We start from the raw sequence: 21,291 nt of genomic DNA, 5'->3' as shown, positions 1-21,291 counted from the left end.
ACTGCAAAAAAAAAAAAAAATGGTGCAATGATACGCATCGCACGCTCCCGTCATTCTCCTCATTCCCCCACACATACACGTATACGTACACACATCCCGACATTGGAATTATTGTAGATGTGGGAAGATGTTGGAGAAAATGTTACATCAAAGAAGAAAAAGAAAAAGAAAATCAGAGAGGGGAAGTGCACTTACCTCGAAAAACAGCAGAAAATGGGGGATGAAAACGTCATACTTTCCCCCTTCAAGCTAAGGAATGACGGTAATAAATATATTTTTTAGTTACTGACACGTAAAACTGCTAGCTACCGGTCTCCACTTGACCTTCGCTGCGCAGTGCCCTGTTCGGTTGATGTTGCATTGTGTCTAGTTTTGTTGCTGTTGTATTTGACGTGTGTTCTGCCCTCTACAGTGCGCACACTCCGCGGCACGCCTTTCTAACGCCCCATTAAGTTTGCTCAACATCGTGTTTTCACTACGCAACTTTGAAATAGCACGCTCCCTCCTCAGCATTGTATCCCTAACCAACCTTATCACATCCAATTTCATCCTTGCAACAACACGATCTTCTAACTGCCTTATCAACTCATCGTTAAAAGAAACACCGGAGCCCTCCTCTTGCAGGTAATCACTGTTTGATGGAAGCGAGGAATCACGACCCCCATCCGCCCTTAACTGTGGAATAATATTCCCCACCACTTCTCCGGCTATTTGACGAACATAAACAGCGAAATTATTCTCGCCAGCTCCCGAAGCAATATTTGCTCCCTGAGTGTTATTACTACGCAAAGGACTGCTGGTAACATGGTTACGCTGTTGTACAAGTGCGTTTCCCGAGGAGACGTTACGCCTGTTAGCTAAAAAGGTATTAGATGAGACCGAACGCCACCGCCCCGGTGTTGTTTTCAAAGGGCCGGCATTTACCTGAGGAACTCCTTGCGTGGGATTCATGTCAGAAACAACCGGTTTCAGCGGCCGCGGTGCATTGCGGGCACGACTCGGTTCAAAATTGACAACACTTAAACCCTTCACGCGAAAGGCATATCGCAGTGTGTTGAGGGTGTGCTCGTAGTTTTGTGACGATGCCGATATGTTGGCAATCATAACTGTACGACTATTTCCAATGAAGCTGTCCCGTAGAATCTCCGTCAACTTCGACCCACGGAAGGGAACATGCTTTTTCTTTTCGTCTAACGCACGGATGCACTCCTTGAGGGCGAGTAATGATTTATTAATTTCCGCACCTTCCTGCCGTGTCTGACGATCATTAGTGGCGGTATCGGCCGCGCGTTCGCTACCTGCTAGATCCACAAGGTTAAGCGTGCCACAGAACCTGTTGTCCTCGCGATCCCTAACCTGAATGGTGAGCACTGCGTGGGAACGGCTGGAACGTTCATTAGCAGTTGTGCTTCCGGTGCTCCGCCGGTCAGCTCCACTGTTGATCAGTAGCTGAAGTTCCTCAGCCGACGTAACGGCATGCCACGTAAGGCCTGTTATATGCATACGGCGGTTATGATCCTCACGCACTACGACGGGTGAACGATTGTTGAGCAAGTCAAACAGCGAATTACAGTAAATTTCATAGAGCGAGGCATACACCTCCTGATCCTTCTCTAACGAACTAAAAATAGCGGCGGCGGCTAATATATAAAGGCCACGCTCTCCGCTGTTACCAAGCATTGTATGCGTTTTTCCACTTCCTGTTTGGCCGTATGCGAAACATGAGGCACTACCACCTTGCAACGTTGTCTCTAGAAGTTCCTTACAGCACGAATCGAACACATGTTCATTGTGTTTATCCTCACCGAAAGCGTCATCAAAGGTAAAGTCATTCACATCCGCATACTCCGTAAGGTCCACACGCTGCTTCCGCACCGCAACCTTCACATTAGGTGGGTCCATAGAAACACAATCACAGCCCTCTTCATCCGGAGGCAACGGCCGCTTACGCACAACAACGCGTATGCGACCGCCACGTGTTCGCGCCACCGCAGATTGTTTACCGTCTGCTGAGGAATCTTCAGCAACTGCTGCAGGGATGACGGAATCTGCGCGATGTAGCGGTGCAGCCAATGGAGAAGAGGGAGATGCAATGGGCCGTGCTGAAGCTCGTCTGGGGGGAGCACGAGAGGACTGCGGCGTCCCCGGTTTGTTGGGATATGGGCGTGCAAACGAAGCGCCACGACGTGTGCGAGGTGGGCTTGAAGATAAAGCTGGAAGTGCATTGTAACGACACCGCGGTGACTGTCGTCCCTTTCGCGCAGGTGTCGAAACACTCCGTGCTGATTGAACATTACTGAGTTGAGGAAGCCGATGCTTTGCGAAGTGGAATTGCCTTCCCTGCAGATGTTGCTGAAATGACTTCACGGGTATCTTATTAATACCGGGCATGCTGTCTGAACCACCATATGCATTGAGTAGCTGCGTATCACGCGATAAATCCTCCAGCTGTCGGTTGGGATTCAGCACTGATGGAACGCTATCACCTTCACTGCGGGGATGACGCGAGGAAGGTCGAGGTGGAAGTGCGTCTAACGATGCCACACGCCGCATAAGAAGAGGTGACGATGCATTAGGAAGTTCCTCCATTTCCTTATGGGTGTCACGACTAGCTGACCTTAAGACCCGGGGTGAAGAACTAAACCGCACTTCATCTTGTATACTTTTCTGCATATGGGCGTGAAAGTTAACGCGCTTTTCAGTGTAAAGCCCCTTTGAGCCACTTACTTAGCGCAAGGCACTTCCCTCACACACACACTCTTTTCTTTTTTTTTTTTTGCCTACACACCTTCTTTTTTTCCTCTTAGAAGCTTTCGTGGCAACACGTCGTTGCCTGCCGTATTACTTTCCTCCCCCAACGCTTCTAAATGTAGAGCAAAGTCACTAAAACACGATATTTGAGGCACAAGTAACAAAAATTAAAAGAGAAGATGAAACAATAAACGACGAAACAAATTCAATTGTTACTAAATTATATATAAAAAAAACAGCTGGTGACGAGTGGGAGAAGTCCACCCCCGTTTTCAGAGCAGTAATAGCGAATGACTAAAAACGAGGCTATTTACACATGCACCTTCCGAATCATTTTTTTTTAAATATATTTTATTTTCCTCTCGCCCTGCATTTACCACTTACTCGCATCTGCCAATCTTTACCGTCCCTCCATTATATATCTGATGAGGTTTCACCGCGCAACAAGAACAAAAACAACAACAACAATTATTATCATCATTATTACAATTATAATATAAACACAAAAACGTACACGCCTCATATATTCCCATTTGCCTTTTGTACCTCTCTCCCAATCTCCCCAAATAACAAGTGATATGACTAAAAACTTCATGTAAAAGCAACGAAAAGGAGTGGGAAACAACACAAATGCAAACACACATGCAACTACAAGAAATTTTTTTAAAAAAACTTTTTCTTTTAAAAAAAAAATGGGGGGGAAGAAAGGCAGTTAGTAAAATGGCGATGATGAAGGCCCTGTGGCAATACAATCACTCGTAATAAATGGTTGTTGAGGAACTATTCATAACGAAACATATTTCGATACCCACTTAAAATTATAAATAAAATTTTAACAAGTCAACCGTTTATGTGGGTGAGTTTTGTCGTTTTGTTTTGTTTTTGCCCTCCTTCGCTTCCAGCGTTTCAAACCATCTGCCCCGCAGTGCAGGTGGTAAAGACGCTGCATTCCAAAAGCAAATGATGGAAAAAAAAAAAGTAAAGGAAAGAACATGTAACAAAAACATAACAACAAAAAAAAAATTGTCAAAAACTGTAAGTAAATTGCATGAAAATTAATCGCCAGAAAAAAAAAACGAAAAGAGAGAGGGGATAAAAAGAAAAAAAACAGCAAAACAAAAAGAAAGAAAAATGAAAAAAATTTAAATACCTGCATGTAGAAGGTGGGCGTATCTTTTCTTTAATTTTCCTCTTCTTGTTGAATGGAACCGCAAAAACAGTGGAACTAGAAATACAGAAAAAAAGACTAACTTCCTCCATCTTTTAAATTTCCTTTGCACAGAAGTGAGCCTCTACAACCGCACAAAAATGAATAAATACAAAAAAAAAAGAATGCACCAAACAAATCGGCTCCCTTTTTGACGCAATATGCGTAATTATTAATATTACAGAAGGGCTAACACAAAATATGTGCTGCAGGAGCATGAAAAGTGGATGCATGCGGTCTTCAATAACACGCACACCCAAATAACAATAAAAACAAAAACAAGGACAAATGCAGACACACACGCATGGAGTATAAAAATACTTTTGGAGCAAGATTTAAAAAAAAAAAAAAAGATGGACACAACTAAACGCACGGGGATACGCGTGTATAAAAAACAAGTGTGTGTGTGTGGCACACGAGGAGAAGTCGGCGTGAAATGTCCCTTGCATAAATAAAATGTTACGCACATTCATGAAACAAAAGAAAAGAAACACAAAAATATCACCATTTCTCTCTTCCTCCTATGAGAAGCGAATGGAACACATTACATTTATATTTACCTTCATTACAACATTTATTTATTCATTAGCAGAAAGGCACTCCAACTCCCAATCCTTCACCTTTAGCCCTCGTTCCACAATAGCGATCCTCATATCACGGTAATAATTCTCAATAATATCCGCGTAACGGCCCCAATGCACCTGATCATCACAGTCGTTTGTCCCGCCAAGTTGTACGGGAAGGACGCTCTTGTCGATATATTCAAGTAACGAACCATTAGTCACATCATTTGAAGAAAATAACGAAATGGTATCGGAAAAAGAAGCCGGCATGGTTCCCAACACCGGCTTCATAAACGTACACAAAATTGAGCCCATATTGCACAGCAGGACTTTACTGATGCATCCTGGAAAAAATTTGGACACGCGCGTCGCAACATCCATCTGAAGCGACATGTCCACGTTACTTAACATACTTGCGTTCTCATAATTCACGAGCAGTACCATTTGGCACCGTTTGTTATCCGCTCGTAACCGTGTTCCAAAACTCACTATCAAGTCAAATGTCCGTTTCTTCTCTTCACGAGTACCTTCTGAACTTGTATCTCTACTGACTGTGACGTAAAATACGGTACGACCACATTTATCCTCCCCAATTGCTTGAATAATGCCGGAACGAAGAGACGAGCGCATGCTTTCCGTTACTTCATATTTGGCCATTTCACTCACTTCCATTGCAAAGCGCCGCTGCAATTTTGCCACAGTTTCTTTGATATCAAACTTTTTGTTCTCCAGAAAAGCATAAATCCAACAGTCCAATTCATTCCTTTCAATACCCAACTGACGCTTCACCTCCTCCAACTCATTCCGATGGGAAACCGCTACGGGGCCAAGTTCCTCTAGAAAAGAAGAGGAAGTCATTTCGGGTTCTTTTGTTTTTTTTTCTATCGGAAAGAAAAAGATAACGATGCAGCAATTGGAGTGAAAAATGAACCAGTTTTCTTTTTTTTTTTTGTTCCCTTTATTACTATTGTTATTATTATCTTTTTTTTTATTTGTTATTCCCTTCCTTTTTCTTTTCTTATTCTTATTCTTATTCCTTTTCCTCAGTTATTTTTTTTTTTCGTATATGGGGTTTTGTTTCCTTTCCTACTCCCTGACTGCTCACGGACGTATAAAAATTATTTATGTATATATGTATATATGTATATATGTATATATATTTTTTTTATTAATTTATATACGTGTGTGCAGACTTGTCTATAATGCTTGATTGCCAGAAAGATCTCAAAAGATTTTTTATTTTTTGAAAAGGAAAATAAACTCTAAAAGCAACAAACTGCTGCCGCTGTGGCTGTTGACTTCTCTTCTCTTTTTTTTTCTTTTTTTTTTTCTTACTCCTCTTCTTTCGTTGTATAAATGCGTTGAAATGCCCTTCTGTTGAGCGATGTGTGCAATAAACAAATAAATACCAATATTTACTTATATTTATTTATATTTACGTACTTATTCGTGTGTGCCTCTAAATTGTCCCAAAAGTAATTTTTTTCAGAAAAAAGAAAAAGAAAAAGAAAAAGAGGAATGTTGATATATATTTAAAAAAAAAAAAGAAAGAAATATTTACTTGATGTAAAGTACAACAAATGAGCCCCAAATGTCACCGGAGATGAAAGTTTTACAAAAATAAAATAATTAATTAAAGGAAATAAAAATATCCCTCCCTCCACACGCTGCCGCAATGGAAGGCAAAAGGAAACAAATATAAATAAATATGTGGAAAAAAGAAAGAGGGAAAAGGAGAAGAAAAAAACGAATGGGTTCACAACAAAATACATCGCCGAAACGGGAAAAAAAAATTGTTAAACCCACAAATACATCCGCAAAGTCATACACACACACAAAAAAAAAAACAACATCACAAACACCACGCCATACAAACCAACGAACACGCAACTCCAAAGACAAAACAAACAAACAAACAAACAAATGAATGAATTGCAACGGGAAGAGGGAGAAAAGAAAAAAAAGCAACAAGAAGTGAAGACACCAAACGTCGAGTGCTTACGCGCGTGCCAACAGCTACAGTAGTCGCAAATAAAAAAAAAAGAAAAAAAAGAAAAAAAAAGAAAAAAAAAGAAAAGAAAAGAAAGAAAAACAAAAGCAGCCACTGATGCAAACAAGCAAACACATGAACACATGAATAAAAAAAATTTTTTTTTTAAAAAAGGTGTCATGGTTGCCGACCTCATTTTACTCATCAATTTTTTTTCTTTTTATTTTTCCTCCTCCTCCTCCTCCTCCTCCTCCTCCTCCTCCTCCTCCTTTTATTTTCTTTTCTTTCTTTTTATTTTCTCTCTCTCCTTCTTCCCGCACACAAATTCTCCGCTCCTTTTTTATTTATTTCTTTAGTGGGGAATGGAGGAAATACGCATTTGCAAACGGGAACTAACTTAACACAGTCATAGCGGCAAATTTACTTTAAGAGATTATTTATTTTTTTTTTTGCTTTTTCCTTACCTCAAAACATCTTTTTCTAAATTACTTTACTCCACTCGACAACAACAACAACAACGACAATAATAATAATAATAATAACAGTGATAATAATAATTACACGCCAATCCATCAACTCCGGTGCTTCACAACAAAGTAAGGCAAAAAAAAAAAACGGAAAAAACGACACTTTTTCTCCATCAAAAAAAAAAAACGCAAATAAGAGGGAGAAAATCAATGCCCATTCCTTTTATTTTATCTTACCTTTTCTTATCTTCACTCTGCTTTACTTTAGTTTTTCTTCTTTTATTTTATACGCTATACAAATACATATGTAAATGCATGAATGCGTATTTTTATGTACGCGCTTTAGTTTTCCTTTCTATTTGCTTCTCTTTTTTTTTATTTTATTTTCTTCTAAGGGAAAAAAGAAGATTTCCTTTCATCAAATTTGAGAAATATATGATTTATTCCCTTCTCACAAACATTCAAACCAAGCCTCTTCCGTAGATTTGTACAAATAGATTTATATGTTCGTAGCAGTATAAATATTTGCTTTTTTTTTCTTTTTTTTTTTTGTTGTTGTTGTTGAGAATGAGAAAATGAAAAATGAAGGGAATAGTTAAAAGAATGAAGGATGATATGAAGGAATAACCCCCAACTTACACTCAATCCTCCAAATTAAATTCATTTTCACTTCGCATCCGGTCTTCCCCCCTCCTCTTCCTCTTCCTCTTCAAATAATAAACAATAGCAACATCGATTTCCCATGGACATGGACATGAAAATGAATATTTACAAACCGATATAAATACACACCAGGCATGCATCAATAAAATACACGGATATGCATAATATATATATATATATATATATATATGTTGTTGTTATTATTGCTACATATTTATGCACGTGGACGTACCTTTGGCCACCGACTTTTCTTTCCACAAAAATAATTTTAAAAGAAAACACCAACACCAACACCAAAATCAAGTAGAAAAAAAAAAAGCCATTCAGACCAATAATTAATATACCACAACCACTTACTATCAGACTTATATATATATATATATAACACACACACACACATACACACACAGTAGACATTTTCTGTTTCTTATTTCCTTTCAGCCACCTCAACTAGTCAGTGTCGCTATCATCCGATAAGGCAAATGCACCGATACGATCAGCTGCAAATCTTCCCAGTCCATCATCGGAGCTTTCGGAAGCGGAACCGTCATCAGTGGGGGCGGGAGGCGCAGCTTCCGGTTCCGGTTCCGCTGATTGCTGCGGTGACTCGGGCTCAGCGGTTACTTGTGGCTCCTCCGGTGGTGCTGGCGCTTCTCTCGCCTCCACATCCCCTTCCGAAAGTTCCTCAACGGCAAGTTCCGGTTGCGCTTCCGCCACCACATCTCCTTCTCCCATCGGTTCAGGTGCAGCGGCCTCTGCTTCGGGTTCTTCCGTCAACTCGTGCGGCTTCTCATCAGAAGGCTGTTGACATTCTTCCTCTGGTTTTGCCTCCTCTTCGCTTACATGTGCTTCACTTTGAGGTGTTGGGGATTCTTCAGGCTGCGACACAACATATTCCCTTGTCAGCGCACCTTCATCGTCTTCATGGAATTCCTCCGCTGGAGAGAGGCCCCAACCCCTGTATGTTGCGGGTTCTGCATCAGGCGTCTTTATCTGCCACTCACGCACAGCACCAGGCATTCGGTTAGCTGTAAATGTAATGCAGTTATGCAACACACGACACGTAGGCTCAAGTGTGGTGAAGTGAATCTCAAGCTTTTCATCCAATGGTGTGCTGGACCGAATGCCAATTACAAAACCCCTGCGGCGTCCCTCGCATGTTCCCCGGCGGTGGATGCGAGGAATAACAAAGTATGGCGCTTCCCTGGCCTCAAAAGTACATTTCATTGCAAGGTCTCGCCCCACAACAAAGTTAAAGCCTTGTGCAGGGGTTTCGGGATCAGAGCTGGTGCATTGATACACAACTTGCCTTTTTCGCTCGGCGCGGGAAACACACAGTAACACAGGCGACAGCTTTGCATCAGGCGACTCTATAGGCAGACCGCGTTTATCCCTCTGCGAGAGAGTCAACATAACTTCAACGGTTTCCTTTGCCCGAATCATAAGCGCAAGGTTGGGCTGCTCATTGTCAAATTCACCAGCAACACGGTAGTCATACACCGGCTTCTCGTCCAAGTACAGAACTCCGCAACCATTAAATACCTCAACAGCTTCTGACCATTCGATGAAAAATATACCGTCATGCGCTTCGAAGCACGGCTCGCAACTCGACTGTATCTCGCTGTGCTCGGTCCACTTGTCGCTACCTTCTCGCCACTGACCGGACCACGGCATCGCAGGTTCCCACGGGTTGAACATCTTCAGAAGCGTAATGTTCTCCTCAGGGAAGTTGTGGACAGACAGTAGCGCGTATGAGTAACCCTCTCCAAGACCATTCGCAACAGCGGTTTTCGCCTCCTTTCCGGTTGGAACGCTCAAAATGACGGGATTGTGAGCTTCAACGTATCCCATAATCTTCTGAATGAGTGCATTCTTTTTCTCCTCATCTGTCGCCGCGTCACGCCATGCTTTATCGAATCGGTACACTGGCGCTCCAGTAAAGTTCTGTAGGGCGAGGAGTGTGTCGCCTCCTGTGATGCTTGCATAAGAGCCATACAATTTCGCGTAAGCTTTTTGCAGCAAAGATGGCCACAACTCTCCGGGGTCATCGATGCACCGTGCGTAGCATGGCACACCACCAACTGTTGGAAGAAAGTCATCTACCAGAATGTTCTTCCACCATCCGTCTTTGTTCAGTAAGACACGGTAGGCGCCCGTTTGCTTCTCGGCAGGTGTGGTGGAGGCAAACATCGCCTTGACGCGTTCCTCATCGGTGGCAAGCAGGGAAAGCGCACTTACGAACCACGAATCTCCAAGCGTGCCCGCCTCCACGCAGGAGGAAAGGACGACACCGCGCACAGCATCGATATTTTCCTCGTCACATTGAGCAAATTCGCTTGGACGACGCACCTCCACTGGTTGAATGAAACGACCATCAATATCGAGGCGTGAGAACATACCAGTTGATGGAAGGAATTTCACATCAGCGTAACGCATAAAAGAGTCTGAGCATAGCTTTAGAAGTTCTTCATTGTCCACTTCCTCCCACGGTAGCGTCATAACTGTCTCCATCTCCTTCTTACCATCCACGCTGAAAACACGAAGATGGCTGTAATACCGCTTAGAAAGCTGTTGCGCATACACATACATGGCTCCCAACTCCACTGAACCAGAAAGGAACTCCAGTGTTTCTAGTGGGTATACAAAAGCAGATATAACAGTTAATCCATTCCTTATGCTTTTTATTGTTGTTGTCCCGCAGTGCTTCACATCCGAATCGGGTGAAAAAACGGCCAGTACGCACATCTCATAGTTCATGGTGTCGTTGTAGAAGAACCAGCGACCCTCCTCATCAATGATGCGGAAACATCGACCTTTCGGTGGAAAAAACGGTGTCACCTCACCGGTAACGGTGCATTTGTTGTACATAAAAGTCGACTGCTTTGCTGCAATAACATTCTGAAGGCGTGCGGCTCTTGGAGTTAATGGCACCTCCTCAACTTCCTCAACCACCGATTCTTCGGATTGAACAGTTGGAGATTTTGGTGGTGGTGTTGGCGGCGCGACGGGTTCTGGTGGTGGTGGTGGTGGTGGTGGCGGCGGTGGTGCAACAACTGGTGGTGGTGGCGGTGGAGGCATTTGAGGAGGCTGTGGCCTCGGCTTCGATCCACCACAACCCATAAGTTTAAGTTGGTTTGTTGAATTAGTTTATCTGTTAACTTCTTGAGATTTCACTTACAAATAAAATGTAATTAAATGAGCCTAATACGCTCGCTTTAATTCTCTTCCCCTCTCTTTGATCTCTTTCCCCTCTTTTTTTTTTCTCTCTCTCTCGCTCTGTGTTGACAATGTACTGGTGTGATTGAGGGCCTCAATGGAGTGGACACACACACAGACACAAATACGCAACAACAACTATTACCCCGCTCTTGCTCTTCACTGCTTTATTCGCGTTTTTTTTTCTCCTGTTGCAATAAATATTCAAATTTGAATTTCTTTTGAATAACCTTCCTTATTACGTTGTTTTTATTGACTTGTTTTAACCTAGTGCCTTGTCTTGCTGAGTGCTTTTATTTTATTTTATTTAAAGCAGGCAATTGAGAGGAAATAAATTTGGTTTAAAAGAAATGAGAAGAGAAGTGACAACGGGTGAGAGTAACCTCAACGGCACCCCAAAACCAAAATAAATAATTCAAAAAAAACAGGGAAATAAAAGGTGAATTCAATAAGTGCATCCGGAAGCAAAAAAAATTGAACAAATATATAAATGATATAAATGACCTCTGCAGTGCAACATGCAGAATAGTAACGTGTATCGTATCAACTAAAGCGAAACAATCAAACAAACAAAAAAACAAACGTCACAAATTGCATTCAGTTTTAAAAGGACTAATTTATATAATGTCCCCTTTTCATATGTGCCTTCTTTTTCTTTATTTTGTCCCTCCTCCCCCATCCCAAAAAGGAAAAAAGAAAAAAGAAAAACTATCACCTCACCACCCAACATTTCCCTCCTCTCCTCCTGCATTATTTTTTTTCCTTTTTTTAATGCGTGATGTTCTCTCGCCAACTTGAACTTAGTGTGGCAAGTCTCACATGTCACAACGGAGGAAAGAACACACAAACACATAAAATATTTTTATTTATTTACTCATATATATCCATATATATATATATATATATATATATATATATCTTTGTTTGTTTGTGTTTGTTTGTTTCTTTCTTTCCTTCTTTCCAAAAGAATGGCAGAAAACAAGCGGGAGGCATGTGGTTAAGGAGAAAACGAAGCGGAACAAAAGTAAAAAAAACACAAAAGGGGTAATAAATTTCAATGCGACAAAAAAAAAAAGATCACGCGGATTATCGGAAATACAACAAGGTAGTGCACGCAAGGTTACGCAATTTCAAACATTTAAATATCTACATTTTAAAACAAAAAAAGAAAAGAAAAGAAAAGGTGATCTCCCCCTCATTTACTCAGAAGTGCAATTTTTCATTTTTTTTTTTAAATTACTCCTTTCGTTCCTTCCGTGGACTTTTTTTTCTTTTTTTACTTTCCTTTGCATAAAAAGAAAAAAGAAAAAAGAAAGGGTTAAAACAAAAATCTGAACTACTTCCCTCTTTCTCTCTCTCTAACCCTTTTCTTTTGTTAAACACCACTACTGAAAACACCTCCGTTGACACAAGAAAAATAAACAAAGAAAAAGGAAGAAACGAAGAAAACTGACCAACGCGCTCGAAACCTCAAAACGTAAACGCATACACAAGTTTTGAGTATATTTATCGCTTTAATTTTTTTTTTGCTCTCTTTTAATTTTGCTTTTTGTTTCTTTTTACCGCTTTTTCCTCCTTTTAATTTTCGTCTCTTTTCTTTTCTTCTTTTTGTTTTTTTTTTAAAATATTCCGTCATTACGGCCCCGTCCTTTCATTCGGTAATCTTCAAATCGCCTACAGTACCGAAATGAATGGAAAAACAAACAAATAAATAAATGAATTTAAAAATGAAGTGTGTGGTAGCGCCTCAAGGTAAAAGAAAAAGAAAAAACAAAAGCAAAAGCAAAACGCCCAAGAAGAAAATGAAGAAAAATGAAAACACAGAATCAGCAAAACAAAAGAAAAACGAAACAAATACACACAAGCACACACACAAAACAAAAAACAAAAAAAACAAAGAAACAAAAAAACAAAGAAGAAGAAAGCACGGAGGAAAGAAATGAATGTGTCAAAACCTGCGGATACTTCATTAATAATATCACCACACTGAGGAGGAACATAATACATTTGAAAGGATGCAACGGTTTTTTAAGTCATAGAAACATTACACGTACATCGGCAAACAATAATAATTATTATTATTGTTGTTATTACCATTATTATTATTATTACTGTTGTCATTGTTGTTATTACACACAAGGCAAAAAAGAAAAAAGAAAAATATCCGCTGTCCTCCCAATTTCCTTTTGTACATAATTTAATACTTAATCCACACGTTCACATATACATGCATACTTATATACGTACATTTTCATATTGCCTCGGGGAAAGGGGGAAAAAGGAAAGAAAGTATTTATAACGTTGTATATTAATTTTAATAATAATAATAATAAAACATGTGTATTAATAAATAAATAAATATAAAATGAAACCGTGCAGGAGAATAGAAACATAAGGGTGCAATGTGGCTTAAAACGGGTGGAAAAAGTAAAAGAGAAAGTTGAGAATAAACAGAGGAGCGAATCTAAAAAGAAAAATTTTAGATTCAATAAGCGATTTCTCCCGATCCTAGTGAAGACCAAAGAGAAATCGAAAACGCACAAAAAAAAAAGAGGAGGGGGAAAGAGAGGAAAAATAAAAGCAAAGCAAAACAAATCCGCTCCTTTCTTCCATCATCATTAACATCAGAAGCGGCGTACCAGCACAGCGGATGTCACAGAAAAGAGGGAGAACGCAAAAAAAAAAAATCCAATAGGGGTGTGAGGAAAGTTGCTTCACCTGCACCATTCCTCAGAAAAAGAAAGAAGAAAACAAAACGAGGAAGAAGAAGAAGAGGGGGAAAAAAAAAAAAGCATCACCATCAACATTGGAAAACTAATTATGAGGTTGGCTATTAAAAAATTCAACAGTATTTTGTTCCGTAAACGAAGTGGACGACCTCTTCACACCCGAGAAAGTTGGAGAAGACCCCATATCATTGTTTGGATCCGCTTGAGCAATAAGTGGAGACTCGTGTCACTTGAGGGATATCATGCACGCTCGAGTGCCATGCTCCGCTGATACCAATGCGTTCCGCGTCAATTCCTCCCGATAAACAAGTTGAATTACGGCTAAACTCCATTCCAACGGGAGTGCCGCTAAGGAATCAAGAAGAGAACTCGTGCAATTCGCTGAACTGCTCCAACTGTTATTGGCATTCAACTCGTCAGCACCATTCGAGTGAAGTGACGTACTCGGCGCAACTTGCAAAGATAATTCCATTCCTTCTCCCTCAACAGACAACGGTGGTCGCTGATGCTTTTTTGGTATAGCAGGTGAGGTCTCCGGCGCCAGCTCAACCGCATTGCTCGCGTCTGGTGTTAAAAGTTCCCCATTTATTTGTAGGAACGCACTTCCACTCATACAACTCGAGGCCTTCTGTGATTCAAATGTTGGCAGCAGCGCCACAAAGTTAGACCTCATCAGTGCTTCACTTTGATCATCGGATTCGCCAGGCTCACTAAACACGGGGAAAGTGAGAGGGTTATGAAAAACTAACTCGTCATCGAGTGAGAGAATGGAGTGACTCGACGCGGTTTCCGCAAAGGAGATGGACGCCTCCTTTAAAACAAAGTTGTCGACAGCACGATTCACCAACAACGTTACGCTATTGCAAGCTTCCTTTGCGGAACAACTCTGCAACCAATTCCTAGATTTTTCCTCCATTGGGAGAAAACGACAGTCCACAACACGCTCAGGGTGAGCCTGAAGTTTCTCGTCCCTACTACTTTTCCCAATGGAAACCGTAGAAAGTCGGTGCGAACGTTGTGGGAGAAGACCGAAGTGCGGCTCCACGTGGTGATGACGTCGTACCGTACAAACTCGATTGTAATCCTCCTTTGCATCATTATTTAGCATATCGGAGAGGCTATTGAGTGACTGTACATCAAATGCCGCATCCCCCTCTGCCAAATCATTTCTCGCAATGGCGGCTTCATGCTTTGATTGTTCCTGCAGCTCAGCTCCGTCAGATGCCTCCTTCTCATAAAAGGGACACAAATTAAAGAAAGCATTATTCAAAAGAGGGGTACCTCTTCCTGATCTGTTCCCATCGGCTTGAGTTCCTTTGCATTTTGTCCCATATGAACTGTCATCATCCGCCAACTTCGCTGCACGTAAGTTACCTGCCGCATGAAAACGCGATCGCGCACGTATCGAATCTTTCATTATAGTCAGCCGATCATTTCCCCGCTTACCATCCGCTGGTTTCCTTTGCGCGATTTCACCCCTCTCAGTGGGTGAACCAAAACTACTATCCGAGTGAGCAATGTCAGAAAGTACATTCATTTAATCAAAATTTAAATTAAAAAAAACTATCAAAACAAAACAAAAAGCAAAACGGAAGCGCCAACTACACTGAGACCCCAACACAAAATGGGGAGGTGCGCGGTGAGGCTACGGAGAATGAATAAAAAAGTAAATGGAGGAAGAAACCATGAAAAGAATATCACTGTCAGAAACAAACGGTAAAGCAGAAAAATAAATTTTTGTATATATGACATAAACTTTCAAGCAGCCACCCCAAGGTGCCTACTGCTTAACAACACAACCGTATAGCAACGGTGGCACAGCACAGATGTGGATAGACATCACATAAATAAATTTGAATATTCATTTGTATTCGCATACCTTTATGGGTGTAAATGCACGTTCGTGACTGTGTCTCTGTTTGAGTTTGGAATTTAAAAAAACGTTTATGGAAGCGCGAAAGATGCTTTACTAGTGTCTCTTAAAGTATACCCATGAGATGAGTGTGAGTAGAGAACTCTTTTTTTTTTTACTCTTTTTTGGTTTTTGATTTCATAAGGAATATTATTGTGCTTCAATTACCACACTGGAACATGACAGGCAAATATCTTTGATCATATTGCTAAGCTTCAACAAGTTATATGCCCGCGTATTGCGCTGCTCAGCAGATGCTGATAAATCATAAAAAAGAAGGCGGGCCGCGCGCAAAACATTTTTCTGTACATCGCACTCACACAGCGCTAACACTGTGTCAAGGAATTCATCTCCATCCAGACGCTTCCGCGCAGCTTTAACCGCCGTCGTTAAACATGCCACTGTTGCATCCGCCACGCCACCTAAAAAGGCTAATTTTGACGTACCGAAGTTGTCCACTTCGCGCAAAAGGGAAGAGCTCGTCAAATGCTGCCGTGCAGCCGCGGCGTATTGTTGCGCCACCACTGGCATAAGTCTCGCGCCACCTCGTGTGGAAACGGCGTCGATAATTAACGGTCGCACGGATTCGAGCGTCGACTCGTCGCCATCCACAAACCGCACGAGGTTTTGAGCCAAACGCAGAACCCTCCGTTTCTTCAGCTCTTTTCTTAATTCGCTGTCAAAATATACATATGGAGTGAGATGAACCGCCCACTCCACGCGACCAATGAAAGGCTCCAATTGCGTGGCGCCAAGAGACTGTTCAATTGGAGAAGTTAGCCCGCCTTCTCCCGCGTTGATATCTACAGATCCGCGTGCATCATATTCGGAGCGCTGTGCGTCATTACTCAACACATTATAAGCCTCCAGTATGGCCTGAAAGCGCTGAGTAGCCTCCGCATCGCCCGTATTTTTATCTGGATGCAACGTCAATGCCTTGCGGTGGAAAGCCGCACGTATTTGAGATGTCGTTGCTGTTCTCTCTACGCCAATTAGACTGTAGTAATCTTCCTTTCCGCATGAACTTTCACGACCTTCCTCACTGGGGTCGTTGCCTTCACTTCCAGATGGAGATGCCGCGCCATCCCATGATGACGAACTGACTTTACGGTATTCTTCACGTGCCTTACAATAAATGTCATCATCCGTTACGGGAATGTCGGCCAACATCTCATTTAGACGTACTTCAATCCAACCTCCAGTTATACTGCACCAATACCGTTCCCTTCGTATGGTTTCCTCAACAGCCGCTTTTGTGTTGACAACTCCACGACCCAACTGTCTGGCACCCGTCACCAAACCGGCAGCGGCACCACCTGCAAGCCCGAGAAGTCCAAATCCAATTCCTTTAGCAACACCTGTGGCACCTTCTCGTTTACCACCAGCAATTGGAAGTGCAATAAAACTACTTATTCCTACTCCAAGTCCTACCGCAACATTTCTGACGGCATCCGCAAGTCCCTGCCCGATATGTTTGGGTTGACGATTTGAAAAGGCACGACCGATCACATCGAGAGGCTCACCGGGCATATCAACACCTTCCGGCTGCAAGTCCGTTGTGTTTTTTGATTTGGAAGGAACGGATTCTTTCTTCATTTTATTGATTGTTACTTATGACGAAAAGTATAAGGAGAATAGAAAATAAGAGTGTCGCACATGCTAATATATATAATGAAATAAAGCAGAAATATAATAACCACAAGTCAAATATATGTTTAAAAAAGGCAACTTCACGTGCGCGCTCGCAACAAATCACCCCGCATGTAATTAATAAAGGCGGCATCACCACCATTTGCGGCAACCGTGCGTTAGCATTTCACCATTTTAGCATTTCAGGATGGTACACATATGCTGAGTGACAACACACCGCAAAACTTAAGTGGCATTAAAGACATCAAAAACGGAAGGGGAAAGAAAAAAAAAAAGAAACAAGAAGGTGACATACGTTCATTTAACTTATATATTATTATACTTACACTTATTAAAAACGACTGACAACAGAACTTGTGGAGCTTTTTTAAGGGCACGGCAACATATCATTAAACTTTAGCGTATATCCTCTGAGGAAAAAAAAAAAAAGTGAGGAAAGAAGTTTCTCAAAGAGTGGAAACACTACACAGCGGTGGTCGTAACGCATCATCTTCCTAAAGAATTTTTTTTTCCAGTACGCGCGCAGTTCCGACCATTTGTTAAGTGAACATATTTAACCTTTTCTTCAACTTCCTTTAAAGTATTTAAAAGAGAAGTAAATCAAAAAAAAAAAGAAATGATGAGATGAGATGAGATGACATGAGGTGAAAAGATACTGAGGAATATTAATATTTTCATAGTGAGTGGTAATGACATAATTAAAGGAAAAAATAAAAAGAAACAGTCTTGTGTTAGTTGAAGCGTGGTAGTAACCAATTAAAGTCAGTTAAAAGAAGAGGAAGAGAAAAAGAAAAAAAAACAGTAAAGAGGGAGTTACCACTTAGAGAGAAAGGAAATAAAATAAAGGAAAAATAAAAGGAAAAAGGAATTTAAAAAAAACAAATAAATGTGTTGGCCCCTCCTTCACTGCCATCTATAAATAAAATCAGGGGTACATATATACAAGCGCACCCGCAAATATAAAAATAAACAAATATGTATATATTTATTGAGACAAATGCGCACGTGTGTATGTACTTATACGTAACAATCATAAATACAACAAATAAGAGGGAAAAGACGAAACAAAATAAAATGGAAAAAAATAAAAAAGATAAAAAAAAGGAAAGACAATTAAATTGAGTTAAAATATAACAAAATAAATAGGGAGGAAAACAAAGGAAGAAAGTTAAAAGTGAAGCGGTAAAATAACTGCAACAGACGGAAAGGAGGTGGAATGACTCCCAGACGCACACATCCGTGCGCGCACGTTTGTAACAACTTTACAATCGCACTCACTTGCTAAATAATAAAATAAAAAGGAAAATAAATCTGAAAGGAGAAAAAAAAATGAAAATTTTTTTAAAAAAAGGTAAGTGGAAGAAAAAATTTATAAAATTTATAAAAAAGGACGACCTGCAGATAACAGCTTATTCCTCCCCTTTCTATTCTTATTAGCAGACAAGAAACATAATATCTTTCTTTTTCATGTCTGTAAACAATATAAAATGAGGAGGTAAAGTAACAAAATAAGAAAAAAAAAAAGATAAATTACAACAAACTGAAAGATGCGACAAAGCGAGAGGGAAAATAATAATAATAATAATAACGGTAAAACAAAGAAGTGATCAAGAAACAAACAAACAAAATTTAAGCCGTCTTGAAACACTACTTTTTTGTGGAGGGGACGTACACGTGCGATCGAAGGTATCTTGTTAAAAATAACTGAACAACTACCACATTTTATTAATTATGTTTCCTACAGTCACTTTTATATCAACCATAAATGAGCATATATAATTAACACAATATCATATTTAAAACTTACATACACACCACAGTGCATTGCATATATCGACTGGAGCCGTCATAATGCGAAAAGAAGAAGAAATAAAACAAGGAAAATAAATGAATAAGCGGTGCAGAGGAAACACAAATGAGGGGATGATCGAAAAATAATAATAAAAATAATAAAAATAAAAATAAAAAGCGGTTTGCTCGTACGGCTTTGGCTCAACCCACAGCAGCGCCCCAAATGGTGGCACCGGTGCCAAATACGATGACAAACACGCCGCCTGCCAAAAGTAAGTAAGTTGCAATGTAATATGCAGGGCCCACCTTCTGCCATGTGAAGTCACCCGAATACATCACAAGCAGCGCGGGAAAAATAAAACCAAGTGAGCCACCAGTAATGGAACCAGCAAAACCGAATACTGTATTGATCTTTGGGATGAATAGCCCTAAAAGGAGAATAATACCAGACAAGACCAAAACTGTAACGCAATGCTTCCAAAAAGGCAGCTTATCCGCAGTTACTCCAACAATGCTGTACAATGAATTGCGAAGTGCCATGGCAAGCAGTGCATACGATACACACAACTTCACCAATATGCCAACCATTGCAACCATCATTTCGGGTTCATTCACGGGATCGTACATGAGCAAAATTGAACCGGTAACATCACGGCCAAAGTCCATGTAACCGAAAAAGGCCGTTAGAGCGTACAAAACAAAACAAAGTGCATTGGCTACGGTGGCTGCGATAACAAACTTACGCACGGAGCGATCCTTCATGTCCACATAGACCTCATATGCTGTAACTTGCGAAATAAAGGCAAACATAAATACTCCCAATCCTTCAATTGCCTTGTTTCCGGTGTTGAAAAGGATAATTTCAGCTGTATCACTCTTTCCAACACTAACGCTCTTAATATTCTCCGGAAGCCCATTTAGACATGAGTGCACAACAATCACAATGACAAAATACACCATGAAAGTAACGGCACAGGTGGAAACATGACGAAGTGAATCCACATGTCGCGGTATCACAAGTGGAAGCATACAACATGCCCAAACTATTACCGTCAAGACGCGGTTACCTGATTTTTCTTTCCAAAAATCCGGTGCATTAGTGCCATTTAGAATAGAAGACATAATATCCCCCAAAGATATAACAAAAGCAACACAGGCACTAAACCCAAGGAATGCTCGGATAGCAGCGAGAATATATGCAGCCCCACGGCCAAGAAGCACACGAGTCACCTCCTCAAACGTGTGGGTGTTGGTGCGCTCCGCTGCAATGGAAAGGTTGTGCATTGTAAAAACGGTTACGGAGGAAATGAGCATGAGATAAAATAATCCCATAACAAGTCCACTGCTGTTGGTTGCTGCTGGCATCCCAATAATACCGCCGCCAAGAGTTGTTGAGGCCATGTTGAAAGCACTCGCCGCAATGCCGCCTGGAGGTAAAACAGTGGCGATGCATAAACTCACCTTCGAGAAGAAACCATTTGAATCCTTTGCTTTTGAGGTATTTTTCTCGTCAGTATTTCCGTGGTCATGGGCATCCGATATTGGCCCCACAAAACCCCGACTGTCAGCAAGTTCCGACGCCGCTGATGCTGCGGATTGACTGCCAGATCTGTCCATCACTCCTTTACGCGCTCCTTGTGTGTGTGTGTGTGTGTGTGTTGTATGCTTCAAAGGCCCTTGTAAAATTCCACAACCAATAAAACAAAAGAAATTAAAAGGAATAACGGAAATAATAATAATAATAATAATGATAATAATGCGACAGCATGCAAAAAATACCGGTGGTGACGGTGATGATGGTTATGTGGTAAGTGTAACAAAACAAAACAAAGCGACATTCCCTCTGTAGGGCAAAGTGGAGGACGTCAGCACCACTAATGCAATAAAGAGTTACACCGCAGCCGGCATAAAAGGTCCAAAGTACCGTATCATTTATTTCAATTGAATACAAAAAAAAAACTTGCATTTGAACCTACGCCGGAATATATAAGTGCGGAAACCTTCGTCATGTTACGGTTGTCTCCCTTTTTTCTTTTTTTTTTTTTGAAGCGGTTCCTTCCATCAGTGGAAGCTGCAGCTCACAGTTTCAAGCTAACCTTTCACCCATTTTGAGTCTTGGAGGAATGCGTACTTTGACCGCCATGTGCATATTTTTTTTTTTACCTTTTTAACAGCGTGAAATGATGGCTTTAAAAAGAAGAAGAAAAATAAAAAAAAGAAATCTGAAAAATAAATAATGTTTCTTTTTCCCCCTTTTTTACTCTTTACTTTTTTTTTTAATTATTTGGTGGCTTCTGTTTAGCAACATGAAGCACCGCATGTTCGAGGATGGAGAGTAATTATTCACAAATG

The 21,291-nt window shown here is 40.8% G+C and overlaps 6 protein-coding genes across 6 annotated transcripts; all 6 read right to left on the bottom strand.

The window, feature by feature from the left end:
• Positions 1-366: 366 nt before the first annotated feature.
• Positions 367-2,673, bottom strand: TbgDal_VIII8690 (mitotic centromere-associated kinesin (MCAK),putative; the record flags this gene model as incomplete). Its single annotated transcript, XM_011777899.1, has 1 exon — positions 367-2,673. One exon carries the CDS (start codon positions 2,671-2,673, stop codon positions 367-369), a length of 2,307 nt encoding a protein of 768 aa, XP_011776201.1.
• Positions 2,674-4,536: 1,863 nt separating this feature from the next.
• On the bottom strand, positions 4,537-5,379 carry TbgDal_VIII8680 (hypothetical protein, conserved; the record flags this gene model as incomplete). The annotated part of the gene is made up of 1 exon (XM_011777898.1): positions 4,537-5,379. One exon carries the CDS (start codon positions 5,377-5,379, stop codon positions 4,537-4,539), a length of 843 nt encoding a protein of 280 aa, XP_011776200.1.
• Positions 5,380-8,091: 2,712 nt separating this feature from the next.
• On the bottom strand, positions 8,092-10,509 carry TbgDal_VIII8670 (calpain, putative; the record flags this gene model as incomplete). Its single annotated transcript, XM_011777897.1, has 1 exon — positions 8,092-10,509. One exon carries the CDS (start codon positions 10,507-10,509, stop codon positions 8,092-8,094), a length of 2,418 nt encoding a protein of 805 aa, XP_011776199.1.
• Positions 10,510-13,812: 3,303 nt separating this feature from the next.
• On the bottom strand, positions 13,813-15,123 carry TbgDal_VIII8660 (hypothetical protein, conserved; the record flags this gene model as incomplete). Its single annotated transcript, XM_011777896.1, has 1 exon — positions 13,813-15,123. The coding sequence occupies one exon, from the start codon at positions 15,121-15,123 to the stop codon at positions 13,813-13,815; it is 1,311 nt and encodes a 436-aa protein (XP_011776198.1).
• Positions 15,124-15,648: 525 nt separating this feature from the next.
• Positions 15,649-17,094, bottom strand: TbgDal_VIII8650 (chaperone protein DNAj, putative; the record flags this gene model as incomplete). Its single annotated transcript, XM_011777895.1, has 1 exon — positions 15,649-17,094. The coding sequence occupies one exon, from the start codon at positions 17,092-17,094 to the stop codon at positions 15,649-15,651; it is 1,446 nt and encodes a 481-aa protein (XP_011776197.1).
• Positions 17,095-19,140: 2,046 nt separating this feature from the next.
• On the bottom strand, positions 19,141-20,556 carry TbgDal_VIII8640 (amino acid transporter, putative; the record flags this gene model as incomplete). The annotated part of the gene is made up of 1 exon (XM_011777894.1): positions 19,141-20,556. One exon carries the CDS (start codon positions 20,554-20,556, stop codon positions 19,141-19,143), a length of 1,416 nt encoding a protein of 471 aa, XP_011776196.1.
• Between the last annotated feature and the right edge of the window lie 735 nt (positions 20,557-21,291).

The sequence above is a fragment of the Trypanosoma brucei genome, chromosome 8, assembly GCF_000210295.1.
Source record: "Trypanosoma brucei gambiense DAL972 chromosome 8, complete sequence".
Taxonomy (NCBI): Eukaryota; Euglenozoa; class Kinetoplastea; order Trypanosomatida; family Trypanosomatidae; genus Trypanosoma; species Trypanosoma brucei.
This window is presented reverse-complemented; position numbering and strand designations above follow the sequence as displayed.